This window comes from Phodopus roborovskii, unplaced genomic scaffold (assembly GCF_943737965.1).
Source record: "Phodopus roborovskii unplaced genomic scaffold, PHOROB, whole genome shotgun sequence".
NCBI lineage: Eukaryota > Metazoa > Chordata > Mammalia > Rodentia > Cricetidae > Phodopus > Phodopus roborovskii.
In genome coordinates this window covers 2,993,565-3,005,993 of record NW_026126645.1, presented here as the reverse complement: position 1 = coordinate 3,005,993, position 12,429 = coordinate 2,993,565, and the positions used below count along the sequence as shown (strand labels likewise).

Sequence of the window (12,429 nt, the reverse complement as noted above, 5' to 3'; positions counted from 1 at the left end):
TCAGAAAACTGATACCAAGGCAGAGTGATGCCAGATGTTATTGAAAGGTCAGGCAGCATGAAGTGAGAGGCAAGGCAGGCCGTGTGTGAGTGTTGGTTCCAGAAGAAACTTTGACACTTTCCCTTTCTAGAGGAGATATAGCCGTTACCATGGGGTAGTTAATATGTGAATCATACTCTCTGACAGCTGGCACCTATAAGCCAACACATTGTTAGCCTTATTACAGAATAGATCTAAAAGTAATAAGGCCCATGTCTTTCTAAATAGTCTATCATTCAGAATGTAAATGACTTAAAGTATTCTTTTTTCCTAACTCACAAGATTTTAATTGCATTCTCAAATAGTAAAATGACAGTTCGTTCAATTTGAAATTCAGATATCTTTGCCTGAGAAATATCCAGTGTTGTAGATTCAGAAAGGTCTAATTAGGCAAGAAGTGCATTACATTTGTTAAAAATATACTGCACAGCTACTGTGTGGCAGGCTAGTTTCTTCTTGTTGTGGCCGTAGAGCCCTGGGAGCATGATTGCTGTCTTCTGAAAGTCTCCGAGGAGAAAGCAGTAATGAAACAGTTCTAGCATGCTAGCATGTGTGTCCAGTACAGAGGAGGACCAGCAGAGAGGAAGTGGGCCTGTGGGTGCCCTGGCGGCTGAGCTGGCTGGGTTGCTATACCTACAAACTGGTGCAGGTGCAGGGCTGATGGAGAGGTGTGAGGATCAAGTTGTCAGAGCCCTCACGCCACAGATACAGTTCTTGTAGGTAATTAATCTGTTTCTCCCTGGGTACTTGGTTCACAGACCATAATGGGATGTCTTAAGGATGAAGGAGGAGGCTCAGCATTACAGAGACTCCTGGACAAAGTACACGATGGGAGCCTGGACGTGAAGGTGGTCTTGTCTCTGATGAGACTGTACCAGGAGTCCACACCTGCAGAGAAGGTGTCTCAGCTACAGCCAGAAGGTAGGAGGGCATTATGGCCACCCAAGTGACTCAACTTTTAGAGTTCCAGCCAGTGGTGTGTGTCATTGTTGGCTTTCATGTAGGCTCTTGTGCTAGCCCAGAAGCTGCATGTTAAATATGAACAGCCTCCTGTGAATCCCCATTTCAGCCCTAGTTATCTAGACTGGTACCTCAACAAACTGAGGCTACTGTCACTGTCCTCATGCCTTTCAAAAAGTCGAATGTCCAAAGCAGCGCCTCAAGTGACTGGTTCGCTGCCAGCACTTAAAGGCTGAAGTTGCTCTCATTTGGGTTAGGTACAAAGCAGTGGCCTTGCCTACCAGAAGTTAACCTCTGGCTGGCTCTGAAGCTTTGTATTTCGACAGATAAATGAAACATTTTTCCTTTCATAGAGTTTAAACAGAATAATAAAGTATTTTCCTCTCCAAAAGTGATTCTGCATTCAGGTGCACCGAAGCACTTTACTATTCTGTTAGATCTCTCTCGACAGACCACGCTGTCATTTTCTTCAAATTGACTAGCTTCTCTTGTGTGTCTCTAATTCTTTCTCCCCTAGGGAGCGCAGGGGAGGGAAAGACCTTGTCTGTTCTGTTACTAGAACACAAAGAGGACCTGATCCAGTGTGTAACAGAGCTCAGACCTATTGTGGAGTTCCTGGAAACAGCCAAGGAGGAATTCCTGCCTGTCTCCGAAAAAAGGGTAACTGTGTCAAGCCTCTGCCCCCTTCTGAACTGCTGCAGAGTTTGTTCCTAGCACCTTTGCTACGCGAGGTGCTTTCTGCCTTCCAATATTTTGATACCTTCTACATAGTAATCACCTTGGCTGATTGGAGGTTCCTGTCGCATACTCCATTCCATTTCTCACCATAACTTATACTGTGCACTGTGCAGCACATGGCCACTGGGCAGGTGGATGGGCAGATGATTACTGCTGGGATTCTGACTTTACTGGAAGCCATTGTAGCAAGAGTTGAATGTTGTGGCACATTTATAATTATGATGCTTCTCATGTTTATAGAAATGATACATGGCTAATATGTTGATACAGAAGAAAACAAGCAAAAATACATTCTTTAAAAATTGAGAGGATCCTGCTAGCAGCATAATGCTACCCTTTGTCTCCTTGGAGTCCTGGAATGAATGAGGCAATAAAAACTCACGGCCCTTCTCTGCTACCACATATCTCTATCTATACTCAGGGGTTGGGGAGCACTATCATATTCTAACGGGCATCCCATGACTCATTCACTCTTTATTCTTGAGCATTTGTTGCCAGTACTTTGGTGTTATAAATGATGTTGCAGAGGACATCCTTTAGTCAAAGCTCTGCAGACTTCTTGATATTATTTCCTGGGAGTAATTTTTAAATGGAATTGTAGAATAGAGTGTAAAAGTCTTTGTGGACATTGTCAAATTGCCCTTCAGGAAGGTCACACCGGTTTATTCTCCCAACAGCTAGCTGCTAAAACCCTCATAAAACTGCTGGCATGACTTCTTAGGGCAACTAGATAACTGTATTTGTTGGTGTTATCGATTTCAACTTTGTGCTAAAAATATGTCTGTCTAGAAGGAGGGGTGGGAGAGAGAACTTTCGTGGCATTACTTCTTAAAACTGAGAGTGACTTAGATGCCCAGAAGAGATGTTTCCAAACCATTGGTGTGATAGCACTGGGTGCATAGTGGGCTGGGTCCTGGATTCAGGCTGCCTGAGGTATCTTAGATTGAATGTCCTGGCAGACAGACAGGGGAAGAAGCTTCTAATCTCAGAAATGTAGTTTGGAAATTGATGATGTTTTAAAGTTCTGTAAAATTCAGAGGCAATGCTAATATGGTGGGGAATATGTTTTGTTCCTGAGCTTTCAGATTAGGCGGAATCTTAAGCACTTGATTTCAGTAAGTTGCTTATTGCACCAGAAGCCTCTGATTCCCTGTTGAGAGATTTCATTCAATTATTCCTCCCAGCCCTTTCCTGACAAGGTAGGCTGAAAGTGGACTTTGAGCTGTTCCATTATCTTGTAAAACAGCACTTAGAGGTAGAACCAGCCCCAGCCCTAAGCTCTGTTGCAGGATAGACCACACTGTCACTTTCAATTTACTTGACAGAAAAGGCTGGAGCAGAGTTTAAATTAGTTGCAAATCACAGCAACTCTTCTTAAGCAGGGGTCATACAGCCACAGCAGCAGTTGCTAGAAGACTCAGCAGCCCAGCCAAGCCAACTTGTAGAGGTGAATGTTGAGTCCATGGCCACAGTGTCTTGGCACCATGGGGAACAATCACCAGGCCTTTCAGAACTTCTTTTATGAAATTATGTTTTTCATGCTTTCTCTGTAAAAGCCTTGAGTTCTTTCTGTAAAAAATGAGAAGGAAGAATTTCTTACTTTAGGGCGTAAGCATAGCAATAACTATAGTTGCCATTTGTTTGCCGCTTATGGCCTGTTAAGCGATGTACCTGTGTTGTCCTGACTTTTCCTCCCCAGCAGCTCTGTAACTTCCTGGACAGGGACCATGCTAATAAGAACTGGGAGCTTGGGGAGGCTGAGGCTCTGCTGGGCTCTGCTAAGCCTGAGCTCACTGAGAGCATCTGCACCACTGCAGAAGGCCTGTGGCTAATGGCAGCATGCTTCTGAAGGAGCACGTGTGTCCTTAACAGTCACACTGGGCTCTGTAAGCAGCAGCCTCATCTCACAGGCTCCTCAGAAGGACAGTGCGGGGAGTTGGTACAGTTATCTTCATTTGCAAGTGGGGAAAACGAGCTTCCAAGAAACGTGTAATTTGCCCAAAGTCACACGGCATGAATAGCTAGAAGTGGGTACAAATTGGGTCAGTCTGGCCTTAAGAGCCATCCCTGAGCTGCTTCACTGGGCATCAGAAGGATGCTTAAGAGTGAAGGGTGGGTGCTAAAGTCACTACAGGATTTAAATACAAACTCTTAAATTTTAAATTATGATTCACTTAGTATCTGCCATATATTAGACCCTATCCAAAGAAAAATGACTAACAAGGAATATGACAACTTGATTATTTTATATATCTTCCCTTCACATGTAGAAAGACAATTTGGTTTTAAAGCTCAGTTCGTTATTTTATAACGGAGCTAATTTGATAATGGCAGCTGCTGGCATGCTTCTGTGACTGATCTGCTTAACTGTCTCCTGAGAGCAGGCATTCCCCAAAGGAAGGCTCACAGCTCAGTTGCTATGGATCCATGGACCAAGTACACTGAAATAATCCCTTGCTGTCTTGGTTCTGTGAGAGCCATGGTATGCACACTGCACCACGGTCAACTGAGAAATAGTTCTAGGGCTGGAGGGATGGCTCAGCCATCAAAGGCTAGGCTCACAACCAAAAACAGAAGATTAATTCTATGCCAGGGAGTGGTAGCACACACCTTTAATCTAGCACTCGGGAGGCAGAGGCAGGTGGATCTCTGTGAGTTTGAGGTCAGCCTGGTCTACAAGTTTTAGGACAGCCAGGATTGTTACACAGAAACCCTGCCTCAGAAGGAAAGGGAGAGAAATGGGGGTGGGGGAGAGAAATAGTTCTATAGCAATAGGAAAATGTCTGTCACATGTTTAATTGTGCAGCATATTTCCTAGAGCCCTGTGTCCTTTTTGCTCAGAAAAATCCATTGATAAACCACAAAAGATTAAGAGGAGTGGGACTGTTGAGTTGTGAGTGCAGCTGAAACATGCAGTCACTGAGAGGCTGGGGAGATTGGTTGGTGGGTAAGACAGCTGCATGAGCGTGAGCACCTGAGTGTGGGTCCCAGCACACATGTCCTAAATAGGCAGAGTCAACATGTGTGCCTGTAGCCCCAGAGCTGGGGGAGGGGCAGAGCATCACTGGGGCTGGCAGGCCAGGATCTGGGCTCAGTGAAAGATCCTGTCTCAAGGGGCCAAGATAGACATTAATAGAACAGGACAGGACACCCAGTGTCTTCCTCTGACCTTTGTATACAGAGCATGGGGGGGGGGGGTGCGGGTGTTTATACACCCAGAGAAGAATTCACAACAAAACAAACAAACCCACAAAGCCTAGGGGCACATATTGTAACCTCAGTATTCAGGAGGCTGAAGCAGAGGGATTTCCCTGAGTTTGAGGCCAAAATTGTGTTGCAGAGTGAATACCAGGGCAGCCATAGCAAGATCTGGTCTCTACAAACAAAAGCTTTTATGAGAAAAATAGTCTGAAAGAACACTTTATTGTTTTGTAGCCAGTATTCAAATAAAATGGAAGTTGTAAGGAGTAAGGTTTTTCTGCCTGCCGCTGGTCTTGTCCCGACACTGCGCCAGCCCCAAATAATACACAGAGACTCTGTATTTGATATAATGCTGTTGGCCAGTTACTTGTTTCTTATTGGCTAGCTCTGTCTTAAGTATTAACCCATTTCTATGTGTTTCCACGTGGTTTCACCTACAGGGGAATGGGGTAGGCGTCTGGTCTCCCCAGTCTCTCCATGTTGACTCCTCCTTCCTACTTCCTCTTTCCTCCTTGTCTCCTAGTCCCTCCTATCTTCCTTTCCTATTGGCCAACAGTACTTTATTCATTAACCAGTATGAGAAACATATTTACAGAATGACATCTCCCATCAGGAAGGAAATAAACAGAATTGCATATGAAACAAAGATAGAAAATCCTTTTAACGGTGTTAATTGCTGGCCCGTTTTTCACTTCTCAGTCTCGGTGTCTCTAGCAGACAGGACCCAAAGAGCTGGTCAGTTGTGCACTATTTCCTGGATCACACCTGCCAGGCATGAGGGGCTTTCATCTGGCTGTGCTGATGCATACCTGTACCTTTAACAGTTGAGAGGCTGAAGCAGGGGGATTGCCATGAGTTCAAGGCCAACCTGGGCTATATAACAATAGCAAACCAGACCTATTTGTAAAAAAAGGTTTTCAAACCATGCAAGCTTCTGGAAGCAAAGGTTATACGTGGGCTTGCTGCTGGGCATGTTTCATAGAGCTATTTATTTGGAGAATGTTTGAAATTTTAAAAAAGCAAAACAAAACAGAAAAAGGAACAGACTATGATAAAAAGTAGTTCTAGAGACCAACTGTGGAGGGCTTGGAGATGGGCATCTGGTAAGGCTCTCTTGCTGGCTTCCCAGCAGTGTTAGATCCATTTTGAATCGCAGTAACAGTGTCTGCTTGATTGCATGCCCCTGCAGGTGATTCTGAACTGCTGTGAGGGCAGAACACCCAAAGAGACGATAGAGAGTTTGTTATACAGAATGGCTGAAGAGAAGACCCTGCCTGCCGAGAGCCTGGTAAAGCTCCTCCAGGCTATGAGGACAGCGTTCCCAAACCTGGGCCTCCTGCTGGAGAATTTGCAGAAAGGAGCAGAGTCACCTGGCACCACAGGTACTAGTTAATTGCTCAGTCTCTAGATAGGAGCTGCTTGTCAGAAAATCACAGCTCACAGCTCCATTCTGGCCCATGCCAGGAAGAGGAGCTGTGTCAAGGAATGCCATTGCATTGCAAAGCAAGCTCTCTGTCAGATCAGTTGGGATCTGAGACTCTTCTCCATCAAGCTCCCTCCTAGGGTCTCTGTGGTTCTGGCTTATATATGGACCCTCCTCCCACAGGGCTGGCCAGGATCACCTGTGAAACTGAACAGACAGAGGGATCCAGGAGACTGTGCATTCCAACAGACTCTGTGGATGGACGTGAGTGGCAAATTTAATCCTGATTGGCCCCTTCCTGGCTGTGTGCCACAGTCCCTAGGTAGCTCCCTTTGTGTCCCTCAGCTTGGAGGAAGGAGCCTGTTTCTGTTCATAGTCAGATGGAATTACTTTGCCTATCCCAGAGCATATAGGACCAAGATGGCTTTCTGGGAAACAGGACTTTTCTCCAGCTTATAGTAATACACATACATGCACGCACACACACACACACACACAGCGGGGCATTTCCCAAACACACACACACACACACACACACACACACACACACACACACAGCGGGGCATTTCCCAAAAATGAAAAAGAAAATAAGCTGTTGTTTTACTCCCCCAGTCCTTCAGTGCTGCTGCTGAAATGTGTGCTCGAATTCATAGATTACCTTATCTTTTAGTTGTATGATCGCTTGTTTAACAGTTTCAAAGAATCCTCTTGCATCTCTAGAAATTCCAATCTCTTTTGATGGTTGTATACTTTTCTGTCACATAGCTATGCATGGTATGTTACACGAGCCTGGAAACATGATGCCTTTTGTGGCTGTTTGACCTGAAGGCAGCTTCACTTTATGAACCTCATTGTCCCTGGAACAGGTGTAAGAATTGTACCCCATCAAAATGACATCATTTAAACATTTAGTGAAGTACCTGGCACATAGTAGGCTCTCAGCAAATATTTAGGACTGTCAGTCTCATCACCGTGGCTCTACAATGGCAATGGTTCTTTGCCTTCAGGTTTTTTTTTGTTTGTTTGTTTGTTTTTTTTTTGTTTGTTTGTTTTTTTTTGTTTTGTTTTTTGTTTTTGCTTAGTTTCCAGAAGTAATTTACTGGGTCAAAGAGGAAAATAAAAACATAACTATGTATAAACTAAAGGATTTGGTTTTGTGCAGATTGCAGATTGCTTGTGTTGTCTTTAGCTTTAAGGAAATACTGCTTAAGAAGTAGCTAACAGATGGGCTCAGGAGGCATCTAAACAGAAGGGCACTCCTCCTCCCAGGCACAGTCTGTACTGGTGGCTAATGGTGTTTGGGATCACCACATGGATCCTTTACCCTGGGCATTGTAAGGAAGACCCCCTGAATCTGTACTCAGAGCCTCTCCTGAGTGCAGCCTCCTCATTACCTGCCTGCTGGGCAGTCCCTGGCTCCTACCAGGCACTGGTCTGTTTCAGCAACCCTGAAGCACAGATTGTGTGTAGACCAGAGGAGCCCTGAATGCTATGTGCGCAGCCTGGGGCGAGCCATGGGCCTCCACGCTGCAGCAGAAGCAGTGCTCCTGCTGCTATTCTCTCTGGCGCGTCTGTGGAAGCCTTTGGCTGCTTCCGGTGCATCAGGTCTCATTGTGCTGCTGTCCCTCCCTACAGCCCACCCTAGCCCTGAGGACTATGGCGCTGAGCTGTTGAGAAAGTTCCAGGAAAACCTGTCTGAGGTCCTCACAGACAACCAGGTGCTGCTAGAGGCAATCTCACGTGTGAAGAACTTAGCCCCTGGAGACAGAGAGGTGAGCAGGAGGGAGGGAAGACATGGCTATGTACACACACATTTACATTTTCTATAAATACATATACACCGCTATGTTGAGAAATGCCAAGAAGGAGAACTGGAAGGTGACTCATTTTCTTAGGGTAAATGCCAAATAGAGTAGTTGCAGTTTCTTTTTTTTCTTTTTTCTTTTTTTTTTTTTTTTTTTAAGTTTTGTTTGTTTAGTTTGTAGAGTGGACAACTTGTGGGAGTCGGTTCTCTCCTATCAGGAGAGGTCTAGAGATCAAACCGAGGCCATTAGAGTTGGTGACCAGCGTCATTACTCCCTCGGTCACTTCACTGGCCTAAATAGTTATATTTTGTAAGTATTTTGTACTGCATAGTTCTACAGTAATCAAGAGAAGCATTCATGAGAAAAAATGAAGAACTTCATCATAGATAGGAACTCTGTCAGTAGTAGCCAGGTTTAGTAGAAGAGGATTATGGGTTCAAGGCCAGCCAACCAAAACACACACACACACACACACACACGGGGAGAGAGAGAGACAGAGAAACAGAGACTTTCAGCTAAGATTAGTGTGTGTGTGTGGTGTGTGTGTGTGTGTGTGTGTGTGTGTGTGTGTGTGTGTGTGTGTGTGTTAGAAGCCATACCCAGGGCATCGTGTATGTTAAATAAGTTCTCTACTACTAGGCTGTGTCCCTGACTCCATACCCCACCCCCTTACATACAAAGTAAATTTGATTTTAAAAGTGTCCCAGGTTAAGAGAGGTGAATATTGAAAAGACCTCCCCCTCCACAGCACATTCACCTGGACCCAGTACTGAGACTTAAATGTTTTGCCCCAGCTCAGGACCAGTCTCTTACACCCATGTTTATGTTGCATCTTGAAGGTTATGGAGACACTCGTGAAACAGGCCCCTGGCTCAGCTGGCTTCAGTTCCCTCATGTCAGCAGCTCTGGAGAGGCAGACTCTCCCTGCAACAGCCATCTGGCAGCTGCTGCTAGCAGCTCAAGAGACCCAGACCTGCCCACTGAATCTGCTCTTGGAGGAAATAGGAAAGGAACCTGGCACTGGGACTTTCTTCCGGGCAGGTGAGTTGTCTGTGCTCTGCCTTGGTATTGGCCCAGTAGAGACAACTCTTGACCCCCAGGAAATAAGAGGACTCTCTTACAGTTGCCATCTGTGTCCCACCCCTCAGAAGCAATGGCAAGTAAGTTTCTGAGTTCTCCTGCACAATGGGGTGACCGTAGGTGACCAAGGTGCTGTGTGCTTGAGGAAAGCAAGAAGTAAGGGTTTTGAGTGTGTTCAAAAAAGTGGTGTTTGAGGAGCTAGATAGTGAGTCCTGATTCAAACAGGGCCACAGCATCCACATGCATGGAAACATCGGGTGGTAAAAACACACAAAGGCTTTTGTGTCAAAGGAAATACAAGAACATTTGTGTTTGGGGATGTGGGTACTGACAAGCCCTTATTCATTATTATGTTCTGACTACAGTGGTTAGCTGTCCTCCTCACTCCTAGTCCAAATGAAGCAACAGATGACACAAGTTGTCTTTGTGAAGAATGGAGTGGAGACGTGAAGGAGAAAATGACACCCGTGGTTGGCTGAGTTTCTGGTCTCTCTTTCTTTCAGTGACTGCCCCAGAGAGCACTGTGTTGGAAGCAATCCTGAGGCATAGCAAGCTGGTCACAGAGGCCATGCAGCAGATGCTAGAGCTCAGGCACCTCTCTTCGGAGGATGAGCACCTGGCTGAGATGATCAGAGAGGTGGGGAGTGGAGGAGTGGGTAAAGGCTGGTGGGTCACCGAATTCTCTAGAACTATGCAGGGTAGATGGCTGGAGCCATCGTCATTCTCTACAGTATACCTACTGCGTATAGGAGAGTGCAGGCTTCCACAGTTGTTTCCAGTCTAGGAAGCTGGTGAGGGAGTGGTTCGCGTTTCTGGTCTCAGGCACTGGTGAGAAGGCAGTGAAGCCAGAATTTAAGCCAGTGACACAAGCCCAGCGAACATACCTTCCAATTGCCTCAGCTGGAGAAATGATGACTCTTTCTCTATCATGTTCTCAGAAGCAGCTGGTCTCAGATGAAGGAAGTTGGTCTTATTGCATGTTTTCTTCTGGCTTCTCGAAGGAGCCAAGATAAACATAGATAGAACTAAGCTTTGCCCATATGGGGCAGCAAATAGTGCCAGCTCATTTTCTTCGAGGCCTCTCACAATGTGACCGGCATCCCAGAAAGTCTAGATGGGGGCTGAGGAAGACTCAGAAGAGATGTTCAGATCTGGGTATGTACATCTCCAACAGGGAAGGATAGTAAAGGAACATAAAATTAAACCACAGATGTACCTGGAACGTCCTTTTGATCCACATAGACAAAAGGGCAGGTTTCTAACCATCTCCACTGGCAGCAGCCCCACCTCAGGCTGCCTCTCAGACAGGAAGAAGGCGGCACATGCCCCTGCAGAGCTCCAGAGGTAAGGCTCATCTGCCCATCTCTCTCCAGAGAGTTGTGCACTTCAGAGCTGGGGCCTCTGCCGTTGATCGCTTTAGCCTCACTAATTAGTCTCCTGCCTGCCTCCAGGGGCATCAGGGTTATTTAGATAGACCTGAAAAAAAGCAGAAATAAAATACCTTCTGAAATGAAAGTTCCACATGGCCATCTGTGGATGGTCTCACTTTATTTTCTCAGTGTGCTGACTCTGCCCACAGTGCTAACATTCTGAAAGAGGACAGCTTTGAAATCATATTCCTGGCCTCTTTAAAGCCTCTATTTGAACCTGCTTTAAAACGCCGTTTCTTATGAAAGAAAAATGATATTTAAAAGGGTACATCTAAGTGTCTAAAAATATGAAGCCACTCTCTATGCAGAATTACTTCTAGACATGGAGACAATTATATATTATGAAAAATTATCCTGTTCTCTATAGAAGCAGCCGCTGCTAAATGCTATAGACACACACGCATGCATGCATGCACGCAGATCTAGAATCCTGAACCTTGCCCACCAGGCTTCCCATGCTTCTAGAATCTTATTACTCCTCACCCCTTACCCCTCACCCCCCACGCCCAGGCTTCCCATGCTCACTTCTAGAATCCTATATCCTGCCCTGCTTAGTTCTATAATCTTACACCCTGCTCGCCCCCCCTCCCAGGCTTCCCATGCTTACTTAGTTTTATAATTTTATATCCTGCTCTGCCGCCCAGGCTTGCTTAGAGCTCCTTGAGAGGTGCCAGGTGCTAAGAAGTTCATTTCTCTCACAGAGAATTGTAAGCCACCTAGAAAGCTCTGTGTCTTCTAGAATTCAACCCCCTACCCCCATTGAAGAGCGTGAAGAAAATCTGATGTTAACACTGCTCTGTCTCTTGTTTTCATTTAGATGCTGAGCATACCCTCCGAGACATTGAGCCCTGAAGCAGCTCTGAGAGCAGTGCTAAGCAGGGCCACGGAAAAATCTGTCTCGGCCACTGCAATCTGTCACCTCCTGTGTGATGTCCACAAGTCTTTCCCAGGCCTGCAACCCCTTATACAGGAGTTGACACATATTGGTAAGGAACAGGGGTTGGGGCCTGCTAGACCCCAGGGCACTTTCTATATTGAGTATAAGAAACAGTGGTTGATGTGAGAGGATGTCCTGTTTCAAGATATGTCTCCTTTTATGTGCTCTTGGTACCTAACAGCCAGGAGCGCAGGTGTGACATGGTGCTATTTGTGTTTAGTGGGAAGTAAAGATGACAGCAATATTACTTCTAAGTTTCCTGAGGACCCAGATAATCCAGTCACGTCTAAGCGTGCGTTAGAAAAGTTGCAAAACATAATAGAAGCCGAGCCCTAGAGCCACGAGTGTTCTCCCGTGCAGGGTTTCTTACCAAGGAAAATGGAGAGGAGAGGTTGACGGTGAGTGATAGGTTTCACCCTGGAGCCAAGGACAAAGAGGAGAAGGCAGCCAACGCAGCCAGAGAAGACTGCCAGCCTGTGGAACAAAAGGATCAGGGGGAACCTGGGTCCGTGCCAGAGCAACGAGAGAAAGACGCTTCTGCCTCCCCGGACTCTGCCAAGAAGAGCTTCATCTGCAAAGCCTGTGACAAGAGCTTCCATTTCTACTGTCGTCTGAAGGTGCACATGAAGCGCTGCCGGGTGGCCAAGAGCAAACAGGTGCAGTGCAAGGACAGCGGTGAGACCAAGGACTTGGAGAAGGAGCCGGAGACCCACAGCACAGGCGGAGAGCCCGACGCCCCCAAGAAGAAGAAGAAGCGGCTGCCAGTGGCGTGCGACCTCTGCGGTAGAGAGTTTGCCCATGCCTCAGGTAGGTCAG

The 12,429-nt window shown here is 46.2% G+C and overlaps 1 protein-coding gene across 2 annotated transcripts in view; it reads left to right on the top strand.

The window, feature by feature from the left end:
* Nucleotides 1-12,429, top strand: part of Zbtb40 (zinc finger and BTB domain containing 40) — a 66,249-nt gene that overhangs the window by 39,988 nt on the left and 13,832 nt on the right. For both annotated transcript variants that reach the window (XM_051173573.1, XM_051173572.1), the window contains exons 4-12: nucleotides 798-960; nucleotides 1,517-1,659; nucleotides 6,128-6,320; nucleotides 6,545-6,625; nucleotides 7,997-8,133; nucleotides 9,006-9,207; nucleotides 9,750-9,883; nucleotides 11,494-11,662; nucleotides 11,974-12,420. In XM_051173573.1, coding sequence (XP_051029530.1) covers nucleotides 798-960; nucleotides 1,517-1,659; nucleotides 6,128-6,320; nucleotides 6,545-6,625; nucleotides 7,997-8,133; nucleotides 9,006-9,207; nucleotides 9,750-9,883; nucleotides 11,494-11,662; nucleotides 11,974-12,420 — 1,669 coding nt within the window. The remainder of the gene's footprint in view (nucleotides 1-797; nucleotides 961-1,516; nucleotides 1,660-6,127; nucleotides 6,321-6,544; nucleotides 6,626-7,996; nucleotides 8,134-9,005; nucleotides 9,208-9,749; nucleotides 9,884-11,493; nucleotides 11,663-11,973; nucleotides 12,421-12,429) is intronic.